This window comes from Anopheles darlingi, chromosome 2 (assembly GCF_943734745.1).
Source record: "Anopheles darlingi chromosome 2, idAnoDarlMG_H_01, whole genome shotgun sequence".
NCBI lineage: Eukaryota > Metazoa > Arthropoda > Insecta > Diptera > Culicidae > Anopheles > Anopheles darlingi.
Genome location: NC_064874.1, coordinates 15,467,215 through 15,489,591, shown reverse-complemented (window position 1 = coordinate 15,489,591; position 22,377 = coordinate 15,467,215). Strand labels below are relative to the sequence as shown.

At 49.1% G+C, this 22,377-nt stretch overlaps 1 protein-coding gene across 6 annotated transcripts in view; it reads left to right on the top strand.

Annotated features, from left to right (window-relative positions):
• LOC125951007 (uncharacterized) overlaps positions 1-22,377 on the top strand; it is a 49,483-nt gene that overhangs the window by 7,773 nt on the left and 19,333 nt on the right. Inside the window, exons 1-2 of one of the 6 annotated variants that reach the window (XM_049679486.1) lie at positions 5,148-5,379; positions 16,200-16,285. In XM_049679486.1, coding sequence (XP_049535443.1) covers positions 5,350-5,379; positions 16,200-16,285 — 116 coding nt within the window. In that variant the 5' untranslated portion in view covers positions 5,148-5,349. Of the gene's footprint in view, positions 1-5,147; positions 5,380-15,584; positions 15,803-16,199; positions 16,286-22,377 lie in introns of those variants that run through there. The other 5 variants (XM_049679487.1, XM_049679491.1, XM_049679490.1 and 2 more) reach the window with 5 other exon arrangements.

The following is a 22,377-nucleotide window of genomic DNA, read 5'->3' as shown; positions in this document are numbered from 1 at the left end:
CAAGAGGGTGGCGCCTCCACATTGCCTTTGTTTTTCTTGTCAACTGTTCTCGTCTCGTCTCGTCTCGTTTTTTTCCGTGGCGCTCGCTGCCGCGAAAATCTGTCACCGATGGGGTGTGTATGCGCGCCCGTGTGTGTGTGTGTGTGTGCGTGGACATTGAGGTGGTAGCATTGCCACCGCATAACGCTTCGATGGCACGCATGGCCGCCCGGGTGCGGTTGTAATATTGTTGGTTAAGTTACAGTGGCGCACCGGTTTGAGGCGCCTCTTGCGAGAGGATAAAAGTTGATTGTTTGATGCAGCAACAAAGCGTTTTAAACTCGCACGCCAATGCGTCAAAGAGCGGTTTGTATTGGTAGTAGGCGCTTGGGGTAGGAACATGAAGGAGAAACCTTTGAATTATTTTCCCTCTGAAATCGCAGCCTCTGGTTACTAGGATTGTTTTCGCGGACTTCTTGTTCGACAACTGTCTGTCTGGGACAGTAACCGGAATTCGTTCCCCGGTTCCTGGTTGGTGATAATTGCATATCCCCCCCCCCCTCCCGGGGTTTCCGAAAATAATCCGATAGACGTCATTTGTTCTGCAAAATTCGAATTAAATTCGAAACGTTCGTTTCCACTAATCGCGAATGCATCGCCGGATGGACGAATGGCGGCACACCACCATCAACACCTCGCCACCGGTTCCCATCCATCGTCGTCATCGTCACGCGTGGAAAGTTGATCGTGCATGTGTGCGTGTGTGCGTGTGTGTGTGTTTTGCGGCATTAATTTCGGGAAGCGCGCGAAAGCGTTTTCGCGACCGAACGCCCAATTTCGCAAACGCAAACTAACTCTCTCTTGCGCTCTCAGATATCTCCCTTCCGCTCTTTTCCGCTTCTGCATTATTCAATAAACTTCGCGCTCCGGATCCGTGGAATCGTGGTCGTTATTTGGCTACCGCCTCAACGGCCCCTCTCCTCCACCGTGGACTCACTATTGCAGCAATTGTACTAACGTGGCTCGACGGTACTCGCCGTGGCGCACGCATATTCGTGATCAATAAAATATGTAGATCCGACGACGGACGAAACCAGCCCAGGTAGGAGTCGCGGGGACGTGCGCAAGGTCCTGCCGGTGCGGTGGTGGGTCGAGGAGCTTGGTAGGGCACTTCTGCATTATGCAGATTAATCCTCAATGCTGCCGCCGCCACCGCCGCCGCGCCTGTCAGTGTAGCCGCACCACCAGCGTGACACGTACCTCGGGCTCGGGCTTCACTGTTCGCGCCCCCAGGACGTCGGGCTGCTATCATCGCCCGTTTTCGCCGGACACGCCAGCGCAGGCCAGGCCTTTTCGTATCATCGGACCGCCGGCCGGGTAGTAGTACTTCATTTTGCGCACAAAACCATACAACCACACAGCCGTTCACAGTCGCCTCCGGGTGCTGGAATGCCGTTCTGGTGTCTCCCCTCCTTAGCATCGAATGCGGATGCTCTGGTAGACAGTGTGTCTGTGTGTGTGTGTGTGGGTGTGGGTACGGGTGCGCCATTGTTGCTACCGCTCGATGATCAATATTCAACGTTTGGCTTCATCATCATCATCATCAGTATCATCATGCGGCGTGGGGCAGAATGTGCAGCACTATGAATACGTAAACCCCTCCCTCGCTCCCTTTTCCCTTTTTCATCCTGCAACCCCTCCCCTCTAAGGTCACGCGCCACCGAGGACCGAACCGGAAGGTCAGGATTTCCACATTGTCTAATGTCCAAAAACTGATATCGCACATCCTTCGGAGAAGTCGAGTCGAGAGGTACGGGTCTAGATGTCATCCATGTGTTTGTTCACGCACACACCAGGATCTGGTGCTAGAGTACCGGGGGGAGCCATCTTCGTCGAGCACAAGAAGGTGCAGAGCAGACATTTTGGATTGCTGGAAATACTGTGTGTGTGTGTGCTCTCCATTGTTTGCATGAGGTTGCAGTAGAACTTTTCGAAGCAAAAGGCATTTGCGGATGTGATGCAAGCAGCATACTTCATATGCGCCCGCATAAACCAAGCCTCGGCCGTGCGCTTGTAACAAAGAGTTATGCCAACAGAAACCTCTGCTGTCAGCACGTTGTACATGATCAACACTGACGGTTAAAATTGGATGATAAATTGAAATTTCTGCTTCCCAGTCAATCCTGTTGTGGATGCCCTGCCAGGGTTCAGGGATCAAATTAATCCCAATTTGCCGTTCCCTTACTGTGCGCGTCAATGTTTTTGACGGTTTCAACCCCCCGGGGTGAGGGGTCCCTGGGTGTACTGAAAAAGTGCCATAAATAAGCACCGAAAGCCGAAGCGGCTAGTACTAGCCGAGGCTGCAACGTTTAATTACCGTATGCCGGCCGTCAGCACTAGACTTCGTGGAAGCTGTGTAGGTGCAACGGCACCGCGGATACGCCCAACTGACCGATTTATTGATGATCCTTGCGCGGTCCTAGCTGGTTATCCGCCTATGCAACGTTGGCCCGGTCTGGCCTGGTCTGCTCTGGGGTGTATGTTTTATCTCGCGAGTTTATGCAGCAGTGTCGCTCCCAACGGAATAGCGGAGACAATAAAAGTGCGGTTCCCCGTGGTTCCCAGAGGTTATTCGGTAAAATAGTAAAATTTTCGATGCATTCAAGCAAAACGAAAGTGTCGTATTCACTCCTAAAAAAGAAAGAAAGAGAGAGAGAGAGAGAGAGAGAGAGAGAGAGAGAGAGAGAGAGAAAGAGCGAGAGAGAAACGAAAAAGTAAGCGCGACCATGATTTTATGCACTCCGGTGCATAATTAATTTGTACTCTGGCGATAAAGCTTAGTTTTCCCGAAATTGCTTCCTGCAGATGTGAGTGGGTGTGCGTGTGTGTGTGTGTGTGTGGACGTGGGGGTGTGCCATTGTGCAGGTAGTTGGGTTCGGTTTCGGGGTAGTTTGAGCGGTTCCGTTCCGTTTGCTTTGAATTCTCGCGCGAGAAGGATGACGAAAACGAAGTGTGCCGTGCGTCCGTGGCTTGCTGAGGCTTTTACCACGTTTGCACGTATCACAGCACCGGAGGGGTTTCAGTAAAAGTAAGCTGGATGTTTTATGGAGGTTAAGGTAGTGGATTGCAGCAATATACTTATTATTATTATTTATTTTTTGTAAAATGTTTAAGAACTTCTAAAAAAGGAAATAATTCCGGTGATTTGCTAAGCATAAATGACATCAATAAAAGCGAAAATATGATGAGAGTTCTGTTAACTTTGTTATAAGTATATTTTGCTCTTGATCAAACTAACAACGAAGCGTTATTAAAGTAACAAGATAGAAGTTTCTTTTACAATAAACAAGATAATCAAATATGTACATAAAGTAATCTGTACTTTGAATGACAAACACATATCAAATCAATGCTGATTTGTATTTCTTGCATCAATTTTGTACACGTTAAAGACTTTTAATGTAAATTTGTCACTTTTCGCCCGTATTCCTACACAAAGGCAAACATTATTTTATCGTAAAAAGGGTTACTTTCGAAGCAACCCTCAATGGCTTCCGCACGGCTTCACGTTATGCACTGGCTGATTTAGGGTCTCGCGAATAGCGAAAGGCAAGGTCCCCTCTTCCCACGCCCCACTCGCAGGCGACACTACAACCTCGAGAGTGCACATAAATAATAATAACAACGCGTGACCTATGGCTTCAATAAACCGTAACCGACTCACCTACCATCGCACACTAACCCCTGCGGGATTCCGCCGGTCCTATTGCTGCCGGTGGCATCCAACAGAAACAACGAAGAATGCACTTTTGCCGCCCTGTCTGCCTGCCATCATATCTATACACACACACAACGTTGCAACAAAACGTTTGATTTCCTTGTTTTTTGTGCCATTAAAAACCAATAGACGGATCCCCTGCAGGGCAAATTGTCACCACAGCGTGTTGTCCTCGCATGCTGCTGCTGACGTACGGGGCTGGTACAGTGGTGCAGATAGGGTAGCAGGGTAGGGCATGGGGGGTAACAGTAACCTAGTTCACAATTTTAAACCTTCCGTGCCACGCAGGTGAGCCCGCTGGAAACCCCCATTTTTCGGGCGGCGGTCCTCCCCGACATTGCCTTTCTGACAGCCACGAACGGCAATTCAAATTTTTGACATTTGATCGGTCTCGGTCTGCCTATACGCCGGTGGCGGTGCTTTATGACCAGCTCCAGGGTTCACCGGGAACTGATAGCGAACGTCACGTCGCCAGTTCGAGCGTGCATGCCAGGTACAATTGGATCGGGCATTTTTTTTTCGGGCTGTGATACAATGAAGCCGTACTGAAAGAACCGCCACCTCGCCAATTGGCATGTTGACGTGTGGAAAAGCTTCGGCCGGGCCTTTGAACCTTATCGAGGGCGCCATCGCCGGTCGTGTCGTTGGACGTTTGGTTTGCTCCACTTTTTGACAGTCTTCTGCTCGCTCCAATGAACACCCAACACTTCCTCCGACGCTCCGTCAAAGAATCGCACGCGCACCGCTTACGCGCATTCCATTAGATTTTGCTCTCGAAATCGAATCGTATCGCATCGATGCGAACCAACGGACCGTTACCTCGGCCCTTTACATATGGTGCACACATACCGCAGTGCTTCCGATTGGCCATGCACGGAAGTGTTAGCATTTAGCGATTGCCGCTCATCACGTCACAATCGGCGTTCTGCTTCGCCGGAGCTGCGCTACTTGAAATGTAATTTCGAGTGAGACCGGGTCCAGGGACCAGGCCAGAGCGTGATCGGGGCGGAAGGAAGCAGCAGCAGGTCCGATGGAGGTCCGATGGAACCTGCCATGGATGGTAAACTAATCAGTTACGACCAGATGGTTCCCAATTGTTGTGCAACTCGCAACGCAAACAAAGTCCTCCAAACAGAGCAGCGGGTTAGTGGTTGAATTTCTGAACAGTCTGTTTGTGCTAGCCGGCTGACAGGCTTTGTGTTGTGTAACCCGATACTACGAACAATTCGATCATAACATTCGATTAGAGCCGCTGCTTTGTTCAGTCGCATCCAATCGCAAAGCATATATTGCTCTCGATGCGTCCGATGCGATGCATTAAATGGAGTTCAGGGTGATCAGCGCACGCCAGCCAGCGGGTGCGGGGATTTCGCTCGCGTGCTACGCTTGTTTGTGGTGGTAGTTCCACCCTTTGCCCTTCTATGGAGAAGAAGCTTCTATTGACAAGAAGCACTAAATCGTGCGAGCTCAGTTGCCAGCGCGTACTGCTTCCTGCCTGATCGCAACACGTTCAACCGACTTCGTCTCTCTAGAGTGTTGTGTTTGTTGTTTGAACATTTGTTTAGAAAACGTTGCCTGCTACGACTGTCAGGATGGCGAATCCAGAAAACGTTGCGCTTGAGGTGAGTGATGAAAGGCCGTGAGGAGTGTGTTTGTGTGTGTGTGTGATGTTGAGTTGAAAGAAGCGAACGAAGCGAGTTGCTCAGCTAGTGAAGATGAGGTTCCCCCTTGTAAACAACACAATTATCTCATCGGTGTACCGGGAATTCCCCCGGCCTGTGATTGCCTTCTCCATCGATGGCTTTCAGTAAGCCAATTCATCTTGTCACCGAGGAGCTGAGCGATGCCGGCAAATAAGCCGAGCGCACGAGATAGTCCTCACAGAAATGTGTGCACTAACTGGTCTGACGCTGTGTGTGTGTCACGCTGCGGTGCATCGCAAATTGGCACAATAGATTGCAGCGACCTCGGGCGTAGTGTTCCGCTCCCGGCGGAGACGGCTCCGTGTGGACCTTTTTTCCGAGCAGGGCTGCATTAATGCAGCTTCTATGCAGCGCTATCGGTGGCTTCGCCATCTCTCTACCGGTCTTTTGCCGAGAAGACGACCGTGGCAAGGCATTGTTGATTACGGTGGTCTGCGGCTTTTTTTTTTTTTTTAATAAATTCTCCTTCCCCGTCATGCCAGGTGACCCTTGGGGTTTCCAGGGAACAATTGCCTCGGCTGCCTAAGCTGCAGTGACATTTCACGGATCCTGGGGAATTAGTTTTGTTAACATACTCGTGTATACCCAGGGCCAGGGACCGCAATTGAATGGGCGAACGGCAGTATCTCGAAAGGTCAGAAGCTAAAACCGGAAACAGTTGTTTGTGGAAGCCTTCGGTCGGTCTCAAATATACTATTGTTTTTCGGTTTGCCTTCCTGCCCCACGGGGAGGGGGCAGAAAATATATCATTAGGAATTGCAAATTTTGCATTGACTCTTGGAGCTTTTGGAGTGGGGGGAAGGCTGGATGGATGGTTTACCGTTCGAGCGAGTCGTCCTGCGTGGGATGTGTTTTTGCTGCAAAACTCCCAGATGATTATGCTCATCGTTGGGCTTGTTTGGTGCCGGTTTGCCTTACCGACGCAGTCAGTGAATCGCAATTGGCGAGTTGCTACCTTTTGCTCGACCCTGGAAACGCTTCGCTTGTGCAGCTCATTTGCAATGCAAATGTTTGCCCCCTGATGAAGTATTGTTTTTCCTTGCTTTTGGTTTGCTGCATTTGGCTTTCCCATGCATTCACTTCACATGCGCCAGCGTTCATGAGCCTTCCAGGATTTGATTTGCTGGTTTCCTGGTGAAAGCTTAATTGTGCATTTGCTTTATTAGTTTTGATTCCATTCGGCAGTGTCGTGGTGTTTATTAGTTTGGCTTTTTTTGGCCGCGGATACCAGCACGAACACAATGGTATTACGCGTTATCTTAGAGCGACGATTGTGAGCATCCTTTTCATTTGTGAGTGTCTGTGTGTGTGTACCCATTGTATGGCTGGAACTGTGTGGAAGTGTAATTTATTAAATATTCACACATTATCACTCGACTCGACGTGCCCCAGCGGCCACGGTCTATGCTGTGTCCTCTGGTGGTGTGAGTGTGGTGTAAACGGTTGTCTAACGATTTTGGATGAATTTCCCATGAGCAGCGTGAGGCAATTGCTTTCCGTTTCCGTTTGCAGCCCAAGGAACATGTTCGCTCTGTCATTTCGAAATGGGAAGCCCCTGGAAAGGTACGTCGTTGGGTTGCGGCCTCGAACGACACCGGAAGGAGTACCCGAACGAAGCAAAACAGACCACAGGATAGGGCGAGAAAAAAAGCAAGATTTTTAAAGGGCAATAATCATCACATTCATCAGAGGAAATGGAGCTGTGGGGCGAGGAGCCCTCTCTTCTGGAAGCTCCCGAATGTTCTAATGGAAATGGGGCTCGGTGCTTCGGTGCGAAAAAATTGAAAAGAAAATTCGAAAATATTTTATTCATAAAGGCTTTCCTTTAACTTTTCGGTATGGGAGGGAGGGGGTGTTTGTGTGTGTGTGTGCATGTTTTAAGAAAAGCGTGAGTAAGAAGGGGGTGGCGTGAAACCACAAAAATTGAATTCCATGCCCCAAAATGTTATTTTACGACTTTACGGGATGCTCTCGCTCAAAAGGATTCTCATTTTTTGTGGGAAGCTGCTGGCTAGCTGGTTTCGCACAATGTGCCAGAACAATGACAGACGATGGTAACCGGAGCAGACACACACACACTCCAAAAAACCGGGACGCTTCGTTTTCGTTCGCACATTGACGCATTGTTTCCCGGTTAACAACCGAATCCGGTCGACCGGTGCGCAGAGACGCGCAACAGCAAACGATTGCTGTCTACGGGGGACAGGCGTTTGGTGATCGTTCACCGGTTCAGAGCACACCAGAGTCGTCCTTAGCTGCTAGAGACGGTTACGACGACGACAACGACACACACACAAAGGGGAGGACACACGTCATGGTGATGTTGGCTCACAGCTTACTACGTCGTTGGGCGCCACTGTTTAGGATTCGCCCAAGTAACAGGCTGCAATCAAACCCTGAACCAACAAAGTAGAGACACCGTGTGTTGTAGGCGGCCCCGGGTAAGGGCTTCCTTTGCGGAAGCTACAGCTACCCAACACATGGACGAGTGTAAGTACGGGGAGTGCTGCCGGTTTTTCGGATGGGCAGACGTTGCAGCGTCAAGGTTCTGGCGGCTGCTGGCCGCACTTCAGCTGTATGATAAATATTTGCGCACATATTTGCTGACAGTTTGCAGCACTTTCGGAGGTTTGCGTTCGTTATTGTAATTCCTTCCAGTGCAGCACTCTCGCCACTTGTACACACACACACAAACACACACACACACACACGTACGATAATAGGGTGGGTGGGTTGGGTGGCTTTCTTGACGTTAGCTGACTTGTCTTCTGTCTAGCTGCAGTGCATTGGAGCAGTGTTGCTGATGCGCATGCAACCAACTTTCTCGTCTCTTGCAACCATGGGAATCACGGTCGACGGCAACATGATCAGCTTTGATTCTTTCTTTCTTCGGTGTCGGGATTTGTTTGCCGAAATACACGTAACGGATGTGAGTGTGTTTTCGCCAGAAGCAGGCGATTCAGATTGACGCTTATGCGTGCTAGGCAACCATTAGGGCGGTTGGCCGGCCCCCTGGCTGCCCATACTGGACGTTGGGTTGGGCTGAGCTGGCAGTTGAGGGGGTTGTGTGTGTGTGTGTGTGTGTCGAGTGTCGACTTAATTTCACTTTAATGCGCGATGAGTGGCGTCAATCGTCACGTCCTCTTCCGTGAGCAAGGCGTGTGTCGAGCATCATTGGGAGGGGCGCCGCTTAAATGATTTACATCGGTATGGGGCATTTTCGAGAATTCCTTTGTTTGCGTTCGTTCGGCCTGGGCATGCCGCCGCTGCATTAGTCGTCTGTTTAGTGAGCAGGTATTCCAATTAATTTTCCTGCTGCTGCATGATGAGCGGAAGCCATTGCTAATGAGAGTGTGGCGGCTTCAATACACTGTAGCTTATTGCGCAACGCAGCCATTTTTTGCCTTTTAGTTCAATTGTTTGTTTAACAGTGAAACATGGTTTTGAGTTATTCACTTTTTATGATGTACACTGCGTGCTTGATTGAGCAGAACATAATGCTCTTTGTTACAGGATGTCCACTCCATGTATCACAGGCTTTATGTTATCAGCACAAAACATTCGGCTGGGGGGTTTGAATGACATTATGGGCACACATGTTGCATATCGTTCGAGTGTGTGGTTTGCGGAATTTATGCACTCATGCTCTCAACTAACAAATAAAGGTTAAAAACATTTAGAATTCAGATTCACAAAAAACACTGCATCTCCGAATTCGTTAAGGGCACGAACATCGGTTGCATAATGTAAAGTGTAGTTAGTAAAATGACCTTTTCAGATGAAATATTGCACAAAATAGTAATCCAGATGAAATATTGCACAAAATAGTAATTACGGATTTAGTCACATTCATAGGCATCATTAAACCATCCTTTCTCTAAAGCCAATGTTTCTCACCAATTTTCACTGACTGGATGTTGGTGAGTCTATGTAGATTGCAGAAAACCTCTTTTTTCCTCACTTTCGAAGAGGGCTACTAGATTGTACTTGCTGCGTCCTGCTTTTACAAAATAAAAAAGGTCAACGTTAACATGGAAAAAAATTAAAAGACATCAGTTTTCCATACAGTTTATTATCAAACACATTCATAATAATATGCGACAATGCGCGGTAATCTTATAATTGTGGCTGAAATTTATTAAAAAAAAATAACACAAAGCAACATTCGGCGAGCTGGTTCTGGAGCATAAATTGCATTATATTAGATATCCCTTGTCAGTACTCGGATGAAGATCGTGAATAATTAGCAACAAACCCGTTCCCTCATCATACCGTACTGCTGACAGCCTAATGCTCTCTAATCGGACACTCACTTCCATCGGCACCCTTTTTTCACTGGCCCTTATTCTGGCTCACAGTAAAGAAGTGTTCCAATTTTTTTTCTCTGCTACGTAAATGACATCATCCTGCTCGCCGACCGACGGACTGACTGACGTGGCAATGGGTGGTAGTGGTGGTGGTGGTAGGGGAGGGGGGGAATGGTCAAATGTGCCGAAAAAACCTCAGCACTGGCAATTGCTTTAACCACAATCAGATTTGATAGTCTTCGGTCAGCCTTTGGACAACTGACAGGCAACGGTCTGTGCGTGCTGCGCCATGCGCCGCGCCGTACGCTCTCTCTCTTTCTCTTTCTTTCTCTCTTCCTCTCGACATCTTAATGAATTTTAATGAGCATTTGTCTCCTCTTCTTCCGCCTCTACACCATTACCAAGTTCCCGATGGTGCGTCGTCGTCTCCCTGGTGCGTGTGTTGGAAAGGAAAGTGACTCCCCTGCTACGACCCTGACGAGGAGTCTGCTGGAGGAGTAAACTGCCGTTGAACTCTCCAACACTCGCCGTAGGCTGTAGTGGCGATAACTTTTTGGGAAAGTCGAACACTTCGCTCCCTTGGTTTTGTTGGCAGCTTGCTGGGGGAGGAGAGGAGAGGCGAAGAAGTCAGTCAAGCGAACGAAATCGTAAAGATTGGGAGGATGAAGTGGTTAGAGAGACAAAAAAAAACGAAAACGAAAACGAATTCCCGAAAACCGAAACACACACACACACCGACACACGGAGCAGAGCCCCGCGGAGCAAAGTCCTGTCTGGCTGCCTGGCTGCCCGGCTGCTGAAAGCCGGCAAAGAATTGGAAGCTGCAGTTCTTAACCGTAACCGTAAGCTCAGACCTCATAAATTATGCATAGCGGTGGCAGTTTGGGTTCATCGCGGCAAATAACTTTGCAGCTTCACCGCGGCCTGTGTGTCTGTTTTGGTGCCGCTTGTTCGCCCTCCGTTTCCGTTTTGCTTGAAATCGAGAAGTGAACCCGGCAACTCCCGTGCTCTTCTGGTTATGAAGGACCCAGGACCACCGGGCAAATGAAGAAGCAAACGCGAGAAAAAGACGAGGAAGAAGCAAACGAGAAGGAGAAAAGTTGGTCAAAACAAAAAAAATCTCGATCCACCGTGCTCCGGCTCACTGACTTCGAACGGTTGGGCTTGTGGGAGGTGTGGAGGAGATGCAAATGTGTTGTAGCAGGCGGGTGGGATGGGGAGGGGGAGGGGACCACACAGCGGGACGACGCAATGGACGACAGCCAAAACAGCGGTCCTCCGCAAAACCCCGAAGCCGAGTTCCGGAAAAACAAATCACGGAAGAAATATGGAACACAATCACAGCCCTTGCGGTGGAAGAGAAGAACCGGAAGCGAAGGAAGAAGAAGAAGAAGAAGAAGACGCAGAACGAATGAAGAAGAAACACCATCACCAGCAGCAGCAGCAGTAGCAGATCAACGAGCTCATGCAAAATGCTTCTGCTGCTGCTGCTGCTGCTGCTCAGCAGACGTATCGAGATGTAACCGTGCACGGGTTCGGCTCACCGTCGTCGCGGGATCCATTTTGATGGAAAATCCTTATCGTGCTCGTCTCTGTATGTGCGTGTGTGTGTGTGTGTGCACGTGCGTCGGTGCACAACGATTCGCCCTTGTCGCTGTGCACGGCGATGGATCTGGATGGATCTTTCCCGCAGGCTCCACGTGTTGCTGCGAGCTACGAAGGGAGAGCTTTCGAATGAAATATTCGATTTCCCGGGCATTCCCCGATGCCCGCCCCACCCGACGGCTTTGACGTTGGCATTCCCATCCGAGCGCCGGTTCACGCAACGGAATATTGAGTGAGTGACGTAAGTGTTTGATTCGACAGAAATGGAAATACTCTTCGAGTGGTCTGTGGAGTGGGCAAAAGTTCCGGCTTCATCCTTGCCCGGCGTGCCCGTCGGGACGGGACGGATCCTCCTCCGCCGCCACCACCACCACGGTGGATGGGATTCAAATTCAAATCCCTGCGGATTTCGGATTGTTCTCATTTGCGTAGCTAATTGCGACGAAACAATCCCGGCAGCTGGGGAAACGCCGGGGCGACAGGAAGGGCAAGGGACTGGCTGGGAATGTATTTGTACGGAATGGATAATGCTGACTTTGTCATTCGGTCTGGCACCGCGTTTGTGCCAGCTCGTTTGTGCGTCGCGTGAAAGACTTGCTTACAGTGCGTGTCAGTCAGTGTTTACCGAGGACTTTGACTCCCGGGCTGATGTTGGGCTGAATTATCAGGAGATATTTACACAAATGATTAATTGAGGAATCATACTCTTCCTTTCCGGAACTTTCTGTCTCGGCCTTAGTGCGTTTGTCTTTGTAATGATGAATAAAAATGATGAACTACGGTGTAAATGATCGATTGGTCTGGTGTTGTACCAACAGTTCAATTAAGGTTCCTTTCTCTTTCCCTACCCAGAAAAGCTATGCTGGAACGGCAGAAAGGGTTCATAATTTTCTTACGACCTGTTTCCCCTACTGCTGCTGGTGCTGCTTGGTTCCGGTTCCCGAAACCCAGCTGCCTTGTCCCATTTTCAATTAGTCCCAAACAAAAACCCTTCCATCATCGTTTGGCATCGGATATGCGACGGCATCCGTTTGTTGGTTTATTTTTAGCATCCAAGTAGCGCCATCGCCATCCACCCAGCCTACTATCCAGCCCCACGAGGGTCAATCGTGTTAGAGAGTAGAATGTCGATACGATGGTATGAAGGAGAAGTATTGGTTTGTGTTCGCGCAAAGCTGCCCCAAAAACGATTATTTCGGACACGGACTTGGATCCTCAACCGAAATGTAGAGGTACACACACGTACCATAACTCACGCGACGGCTTTGTAACGTTCTTCGGCTGTCTTGAACGCGCTCAGCCAGCATCAGATTGCAGAAACAAGGAGCTCGAAGAAGAACTTTGCTTCTCATCCTCAGCCATTTGTCGGTTTGTCGCTGGCTGGCTGGCTTGAGTCTTCATTATGGCTTGAGCCCGGGCATCAGCTCCCGCGTGCCAGATCATTACACCATTAGTGTGGCACCGGGTGCAAATAATCCACTCATATGGCGCGAGACGTGGGGCGAGGTGTGTTAACCTACCCCCTCCCCGCACGTTGGCAGACGACGCGACAAAGCGAACGGAGGCGCATTAAACGAAGTATTTAATTTTCTGAAACGATTTCGTTGCGCTGCAGACACCAGCACCCTGATGGCATCCCCAACAGTAGCAGCAGCACTTCGAACGGAACGGTGCCGGTGCCTTCGCGGCGAAACAAGAAACTTCCGGCGCACTTTACCGTACGCGCGAGGTCAGAGTATCGACTGGGCACAAGGCACAAGGGGAATGAAGGATGGAGGAAGGAAGCGCTGATGCAAGGGCACAGCGGACTTGGAAAAGACTTCCGGTGGCCCCCCTCGCGCACACGAGCACGCGGATAATTCACAGAATGCGCTAATGCTAAAAGGATTACGCTGAGAAAAGCGTTAGGATGTACTTTCGGGCGCCTCCGCTACTCCTTTGGGGATGTCCTCGCCAGTCCGTCAGGGTACTGGCGCAACACAGCTGATGCTGCTGAGCTTGTTGGCACGGTTGGTGGTTGGTTAACCGGTTTTTGGGCGAACGGTCGGCAGTCGGCAGTCGGCGGCTACTGTTCGGTCGTCGCTTCGCCTCAATGGGTCTCTGGGGATTCGCTGGATTTTCACACGCAATCAAAACGTAATTTACCTTGCATCCTTGCGACTGGGTAAGAGGCAACGACCAACGTTCTCGGAGGAAAGCACCAAGCACCGGGCTTTAATTTTACTGTTTACAAGATCCAGAGACGGTTCGTAATCCGCCAACTCGCCGATGTGTTGCTATTGGTTCGGGGGAATTGAATTCGCTGGTACTTTTCTTTTTTGTCAAGTGTTTGCCACACACACAAACACACACATACGCTTTGCCTCGGAATGAAGGGCCAGAAACATGTTGTTGGGAGCATTCAGACGATTGGTATTCAAGCGTAATGTTGAGAGTTTGTTACAACATTTGCTCGTAGGTCTTTAATATGATTTGTACGTTTTCTGCACTTCTACTAATTTGAAGGAGGAAGCAAAAGAGAGAATACCTTATAGAGAGAGAGACATGAGTTGGATGTGGAGAGGAATACTTCTGTTTGTGATGGTGACAGATAACCTGTAACGGTCGGTAGTCGAATTAGAAAAAAAAAAGAACTGTGCTGAAGGCATCTGTGGTTGGCACTGTGCTGGAGTCGTGAGCTTGATTAATTGTGCGTTATTATTTTGTACTGCCAAACAAAAACAAGCATTTGGATTAGTAGTAGTGACAAGGTTGTATACATTCATACACATAATGTAAGATGATGCAATTTGGAAATTACCTGATAAAACAAACGTATCCGACCGTAAAACAATGTCTATATCCAGACAGCAATACAAGTGAGAATTTTAACAATGTTATTTAATGGTTAAGAAGAATGTAAACTTTACAAGAATTTTGGTCAAATAGATGCAAAAATTAGGATCGATTACATATATACGAACATTTTTTTATAATTTTTTCAAATGTTCACCCGTTATGTTAATGTTGTGTTTGACAATGATGTAGAATTTGACAACAAAAGCAAATATTTTTATTTGGTATGCGATACAGAATTTAATTACATTATCCACATGATATTGGTTATCCCATGTCTCAAGGAACGGATACTTTTTTCTTATACATTTTAGCCATACACTTTTTATAAAAACGGCAATCAAAATAATGAGAAATGCTTTAGATCCGTGTTTACATGCGAAGCAAGCGCAGACCAATGTTCAACGTCAATAAAAGCAACATTTAAAATTTTAAGCAAATCCGGCCGAGACTTTCATGTCGGGCATTGCAAGCCTCGCATTTCGCGTACTTTGCGTGATGTTGGGTATACGCTTTGCCGCCCTAATGCTGCCCTGCCCTGACCTACTCTAAACGCACCGGAGCCGAACTGTCAATCTCGGTGCGGCCCGTGGTGCTCCAAAATGTTCGAACTTCAAAAGCGGACGTCATCATGTCCGCGTCCACCACGCCACGCTCGTCAACGCTCTCGGCGCTCGGCGCTACCGGATACGCTACCCAGCATGGCGGCATAGCAACGGTTCCTTCGCACGGTTCGGTAAACTATTTACCCCGGTTACCATGGTTCCCGGTGGCGGGCCAGGTTTCTTCAATAAGGGACCGTTGCCACGGGCGAGTTGCGCCAGCTCCCGAGTTTTCCAATTTTTCCACCTTCACCTGGGCGCACTTTGACCGGCGGCGGCGGCGACGGCGGGTTGGCTCCTGACTTTTCGAACCTTTTGGAAGCTTTGCTGCGGCCTTTTGCGGACGGTGCCCATCGACGGTGGTTGCATTTCCACGCTTTCCATTCGAGCGAACGGATCGACCGGGGTTTCGAGCTGCTTCATCTCGCCCGTCGACGACACGGCTTTGGGTCCCAAAAACCCGGGTTCCATCGGGCGCATCGGGCGTGTGTTTTACTGTGCGTGTGTCTGTGTTTGTGCGCTCTATTTCGGGTCCCGTTTCTTGGCTCTTTCCCCCGTTTTTTTTTGTTACTATTTACGGTACGCAGTGCAAGGAAGACGAAACAAGAAAACACGCAAAGAGTCTGTGCTGATCGCTCGTTTGACGTTTGGTGGAAAACAGTGGAGTGAAAAGCGGGACTGAAAGCGGAACCGTCGCATCCTTCGCGAGGACACGGGAAAATCTCGGTTCCCATTTGAAAGCGCCATCCGCGGTGCACGGGTTGAAGTGGGTTAATTGGTGCAAAATCCTTGCGCTCCGTGTGGCAGTGGTGGTGCTGCTGGTGGGCAGGAAAAGATTACCGCAATTACCGGTTGAAGGACCTGCCTGCCTGCCGTCAATTCTAGGCAAGGTGTACGTGCGGCAGTAACGGCAACGACGACGACGACGACGACGTCGACGACGACAACGACGATAGTGTTCTTCTCGAAATTCGTCGATTTGCGATTGTTATGGTTGTTACCTTGACTTTCTGACTTCATAGTTTTGCTCACCGAGTTGCACTCCTCTGGACCTTCTTCTGACACGTTATTTGTTCCGTTACTGCAGTTTCTCAGTCAGACTTGGTCGGGCTTTGAACTGTTACTATGTATCTATGAGTATTTAGAAATTTAGTTCCTAAACTTTCAGTGAATTTTTCTCTTTCCCTTTCGCTACCTCTTTCTATCTCTATCGTAGGTCTCTTTGTGTGCTTTTTAATAACTCTGTGTGTGTGTGTGTGTGTCGTGTAACTGTCTGCCAACTGTGTTGGTAAAGAACCTTTTTTCTAACACGAATTTTCCTATTTCTTCCCTTTTCCATTTCCATTGCCTTGTGCGCGTTCGTTGGTGCTTTGCATTCGTCCGATCTCAGCAGCCGACGGAGCTCCCAGACGAGGACTTTATGACGAATCCTTCGCTGGCAATGGACGCCTGTTTCACCGCTTTCGACAAGGACGGGTAAGTCAGATTGTGAGGCGGATAAACTACGTGAATCCTCCAGTGCCCGATTTGTGCCGTTTCCTGCCAAAAAATGTGCCATCAACGGGGCCTGGGGTGCTCCGGCGGTTTTCAAGGGCTTTCCGTTGCTGTTTTTGTTGTTGTTGTTGGTTGTTGTGCCAATTTGTCATGCCCAGCTCACGCCGGTGAGTTGCTGTGGCAGTGAATGTGAGTGATGGTGAATGTGGCGAATTGTCAAACTCAGTCACATCTGACATCTGACAGCGGGAGAATGCAATCGAGAATCGGAAATAAAAATTCTAAATCAATGCTCGGCAGGAGTATTGGGGGGCCTCCATTCCGTGCCTCATAGCCTAGAGCACTGTTTGTGTGGCTCGCTGGCCGGTGGATGATGGAGATTCGATTTGTGCCGCTCACTCCAGTGCAGAGACTCTGCCATCGTGGCTGCTGACATCAAAAGCATTTGTCAGGCCAGGATGAAAGTATGAACATCCCACACACACACACACACACACACACACACCCAACTGCCGTTCGCAAGCAGCAAGTCACAACCTGTCGCAGTGGTGCCGGCGGAGTGGATGGCGTAGCGTCCGGGGAGGCCGAGGCAATATGTCGCACTGGATAAAAATAAATCCGTTTATGGCAATTCAATAAAATGCACTATTGCTTATCGATCGGATCGCCCGAGTACGGAGCGCAGGTATGGCGGGTCATGACGGTTCTGCGTTGCCGACCCATCTCTCGAAGCGCGCACTCCCACATTTATGGCTCTCGCATGACTCTCGCCAATGGAACGCACATCGGGTTTGGCAGTGGATCCGGTGAGGATAGGCAAGGCATTCCGTTTGGGCATTCTTGGGGCCAAGGAGGAGGAGGAGAAGTTGCAAATGTTACTTTGGTGCGCTCGTAAAACTCTCCACCAAAAAACCTCTCGGCACAAACCGCGTGAGCGTGAAGGGGCATTAAAAAGTCATAAAAGCCGTTGCTGATTTGATGCCCGGCACTTTGCGCAATGCAATGGTACAATGGTGCATTAGCGAGTGTGCGCTCGTCCGCCCAGATGTATATTAATTTTTTATTGAAAACCTCACCCCACCGCCCCGGGAGTGCCATTTTGTGTTTTTTACGATTTTTCAATCAACTCGCTCGAATGTAATTAAATTCAGCTTCGTTTTTTGCTTGTTGTTTCATTTAAGAACTTGATTAGGCTCTCGGTGGCTTTAGTCATTGATCCTGTTTGTGTACATTCACCAAACCGGCGTGAGCTGCTGATAGCGGATACCGCTACGGTGGTGGTCGGTTGATGATTGATATTATCTTTTTCCGGTGCACAATCCAACAGCAAATCTCTTCGCGATGCTATGCAAATTACGCTCGATTCATGTTTGATTGGCTCACCACGATATAAACAGAGCACGGGCGCTGATTGCAGCGCTTGAGTAATCCTCCAGTTTTCTCTTTCACCTTCTACGTTGCTTTATGTCATCCTCGTGCAGTACATAATGTAGTTGCAGTTTTGTGCTGAAGGACGGACACATCCCGAACACATCTCACCAGTACCCAGTACCAGAGACCAAGAGGTTGCGAAGGAAGGTGAAAATGACATTCTCGCGCACACGCCGCAGCCTGTCTGCAGCCTGTTGTCGAATATTGTCTGTTCTCCGATACGCGGGGACACCCAGCATTGGAGGAGCATGAAAAACGGAAAAGAGTAAACCCATGCAGCAGCTTATAAGACGACCGAAGAAACGACGATACAGTACAGGGCCTCGTGCCCGGCGGCGGGTTGCCGAGGGTGAAATGTATTACCTTTTGATCGGGCAATAAATTTCAAATTTTCTCACAGTTTAAAACCGGCATCGCTACTGCACACGCTCACGCTGCGGGCGTACGGCACCGTGCAAGGTGCTGTCGAAGATGCTGCGGCGACAACGACGGCGGCGAAACCTTGAACGTGAACCTCGACTTCTCGTCGAAGTTATGCAGAAAGTTTACAGCGCTGCCCTCAACACACACTCACCGGTGGAAAACCGGGGTAGGAAGGTAGTGAGAAGTGGGTAGTGACAATTTATGGCCCATTCAGTGGTGGCAGCCGAATGCAGCTTCTGGACTGGATTCCGCCAGCTGCAATGCTCTACACGAAGAGGATCAAGAAGCTGCACCATAAAAGACTTTTAACGACAAGTTTCCGGACGTCTTCGCGGACGCCCGCGAGTGCTCACGGGGATGGGATGCTCGGTACATGCAGCGGTACCCCTCCCCGGTGCCGGTTTTGCCAACATAACAAAATGCTATTCGATTTCGGTACGGTTTCTTCGGTGCAACCTGCGGTAAAGGTGAAAACTTTTACGAGCACTGCCCGTAACCTGTGAGCTCTAGTGTAAGGTCTGATTCGTTCGCGGTTCAGATCGGTTGCACAAGAACATCCTACATGCGTGCCCGAAGTCTACTAAAACAGAGCCCTCCCGGGAGCTTTTGGCCGCTTGGAGACACGTACGAAGGATAAACTTTAATCTGATTCCCCACGGAGATCATCATTATCATCGTCATCGATGCAGTGATGTTGCATTGTGTGTTGCAGCGCAATCGCACCGATTGATGGTGGCAAGATTCTATTAAATTTTATCGTTATTGTAACGAATCAAGAATCTCGTTTGCGATGGTAGAACACAGTATAATGTGTTTGTGCCGTTGGAACTGTTGGCCGGGGTCGTTTGCGGTTAGCTAATATCCGCTGATCTAGTCGGCCCCGGGGAGGATTGTGGTTCTCGCGTACGCGAAACGACGATTCCAATTCCAATGTGTGCTTTGTTTTGAAGGCCAATTCGAGCGCAGGAGCAGCCTGGGTTGGTCCGGTGTGATGTTTCGCAGCAGTAGCAGCAGCATTCAGTCAGTCGCATCACAAAACAGAGCGGGGATGGTACTGAGATAAAAACGTAAAAAGACATATCATTGCCTACCTCGGAACGCGGTGTCAACATCAAGCTTCCTGTATCACCTTCTGCACTGCACTTCCTTCCTTGCGACTGCTCTGCACTGCGCCGCTCGCGCCAATTTCCCGGGACGGCCATTGTGTGGCCTACTGTCGGGCAGATCCTCAAACACCTTCTCCGTTCCCCATCCCCCACCTGCTTTGACACCATCCGTACATTAGGGTGCATCCGTGTGACGTGCCTGTGTTTGCATTGCCGGGATTTTTCTTTTGCTTTTTCCCTTTCTTCTTTCTATACGGTGGCTGTTCCGGAGCCTCCGCGTCGTCGTCGTCGTTGTCCGCACAGCAGAGGGCAGCATTTTGCTATTTTTACCTAGCCTATTTGCCCACCCATCACAGCGGCACACACACATACACACACACACACAGGGACAGAGACACACACTGGTGCATCCTGTTTTCCGTGTGCGGCCTAATGGAAAAAGCGGGAGGTCGGGCCACAATAGGGATGTTGTTGCTGGTATGATGAGGATCGCCGGATGGCTAGGAGGTGTGGCGAGACGAAGGGACCTTTTCAAGAAAGGTGCTCACTCTCGCTTGCGGCAGTGCTGATAGTGATAGTGGGGTGTGGTGCAGGCGCCTCCCTCCCCTCCTCCCATTCCACCGACAAACACTGGCAAACAGTTCCTGTCACTAACAATGGCGCTGGGACAACGAATGACACTCCGATTTGCTGTCACAATATTCCACAACAGTGGCAATGATTTTGGAGAAAGTTCGGCGAAGCCACCGAGGCAGCACCGAGCGCCAGTGCCAGCGGGAAAAGGCAACAACAACAAAAAAACCGGTCCAGACATGGACGGACAGAGGCGGGGTGTGACTCTGGCGAGTGCATCGTGTGCTGCACACTCCGTGGTGGTGGCGTTGGTGAAAATGGTGAAAACCTGCTCGGACCTCGCGCATTGTGTGTGTGTGTGTGTGCGCGCGCTGTCGGGATCGGCAGGAAGGAAGGAAGTGTTTCGAGACCTCGGAGCCAGCAGGGAAGGGAAGGGGATGAAAAAAAGACGAAGAAAAAGACGAGGCAGGCGGAACAGCAGGAGCTGAAATAATGACACTCTGCTGCTCCGCTGCTCGGCTGCTGTTTGGACGCTTTGGGGCTGTTGTCATTGATGTCGAGGTGATAGAGAAGCCTCCATCGGTGGTGTTCGCGAGGCGCAAACATGTTTGTTGGTATGGTTGGCTCTCTCGCTACGCCTGCTGCTTGTGCGAAGCGTTGCTACGCGTGCCACACACATCAAGCGAATGGCCTGACAGCTCGAACGAACGAACGAACGAACCGGAATAGCTCTGACAATGGCTCCGGGGTGGCCACTGGCGGTAGTTGGCGTGTGTTTTTCGGCCTTCGGGCCGGGGCCCCTCGGTGTGTCAGGGCGTAAATTCGTTGCGAACTAATTTGGCCCGTGGCAGCACCGGGCGTCATCGTCACGAGGCATCTGCTAGCATGAATCTGGGGAGAGGGGGATTCGGATACCGATGCCAGCGAGAGCGTAGTACGTTTAGGTTTGGAGTTTTCCCCGGGGACATGATTTTTGTGTAGCAAAAGGCGGGAGGATGTGGTGCAAGGGGCGAGGAAAAAAACCAATTTTCAATCTCGTACCTCGGCAACATGCTTGTTAATGAGTTGGAGGCCCCAGGTCGGTGTGATGGACCGTGCCTTTCGAAACGAACTGATCTGTTCTGTCCGTCCGAGTTGAATGGCATTCTTTTCATCATCCGTAGCGGTACTCGTAATAAATTTAGTGTTTGACCTTTTCTCTGTTTTTGATTAAGTTGAAATAACGCTTTTATTTAATGTTAGTTTGTTCATATGCAAATTCACATCCTAAAACCACTTATATTCGCTGGCGCCAGTAATATCTCAATATAACTGTTAAGAAAGAAATGCTGTTCATATGTTGTTTTGAAGAACTTTTGATAAAATATTTGTGATTAATTATTTTTGGTACAAGGATTTGCTGTGATCATACGTGTTTTTTCCCTACTCTTTGAATTAAACTTTTGACCTGATCCTAATTTAGTCGGTCAATTTTGAAAAGAATAGTAACATTATTTTATTTCTAATACATTTGAAATTTGGATTCGTTTTTAGGAGTAAACTACTCGCCTTATACTACCTTTGGTAATATATTATTATCTTTTGCTCAAAATTTTCGACGTAAATGACAAATTTTCTATTCCAGAACTATTTTTATCAATTTGTAGTTATCGAAACCAAACTGGCATTAAAGGTTGATAAAAACCTTCAAAACAAAAAGCTTATAATTCACCGAGAAGGATCGTTGGAGAAGCAATGTATATTGACGAATGATGAGGATTTACGTTTAGATCATTTGTTCCAAATGAAATGGTCGTTATTAGCATTTTTTTTAGCATTGGTCGCTGCATCGATGTTGATGATCTTTCCCAGCTTGGCAAATAGCAAAGCTCATAAGGAAATAAAACATCGAACGACAATCTGCTACTCTGTCATTACTTAGTGTAACGTCGGTTGCAAAGAGAGTGTGCAACTAGCACTCTCTCCGCTAACTACTACGGTCCCGGAAAAAAGGCCGAGACCGAATCGATCAACCTCATCGGATATCGGAAATATTTTTTTCCATTCCCCGTACCAGTACCGTATCAAGGGAAAGTATCTGGTTGTCGCCTCTGGCTGCTGGATTGATAAATTTCGGTTTTCGGCCTACTCTGCCCAAAATCTGCCAAGGGGTCTTCTGACCTCGCATAAGCGAGGTAATGCTCTACGGTCCCTGACCTGCTGGCTGCTCGTGGTTGGTGGGATATGGCAGCTCTAAAATAGATTCAACCCGAAACGACATCCTGCGAAGCAATTCCTCCTCCATTTTTGGTTTCATTTCATTTTTTTCGTTTTCCTTCTGTTACAATCCCTCCATTTTCGTGTTCCATCTTGTGGGACCTTTCCATATATACAAACACACACACACGAACCTGCGATATTGTGTGTGTGTGTTTCCGCATCGTTTGCCCTTACGGCCCGGTCTGGCCTGACTTGGGCCCTTTTTCGGGGGAGGGCAGCAGGTGGCAAACCCGGTTCAGTTATTGGAGACCATCCGTCAGCTCGTAGCAGTGATCAGATCAA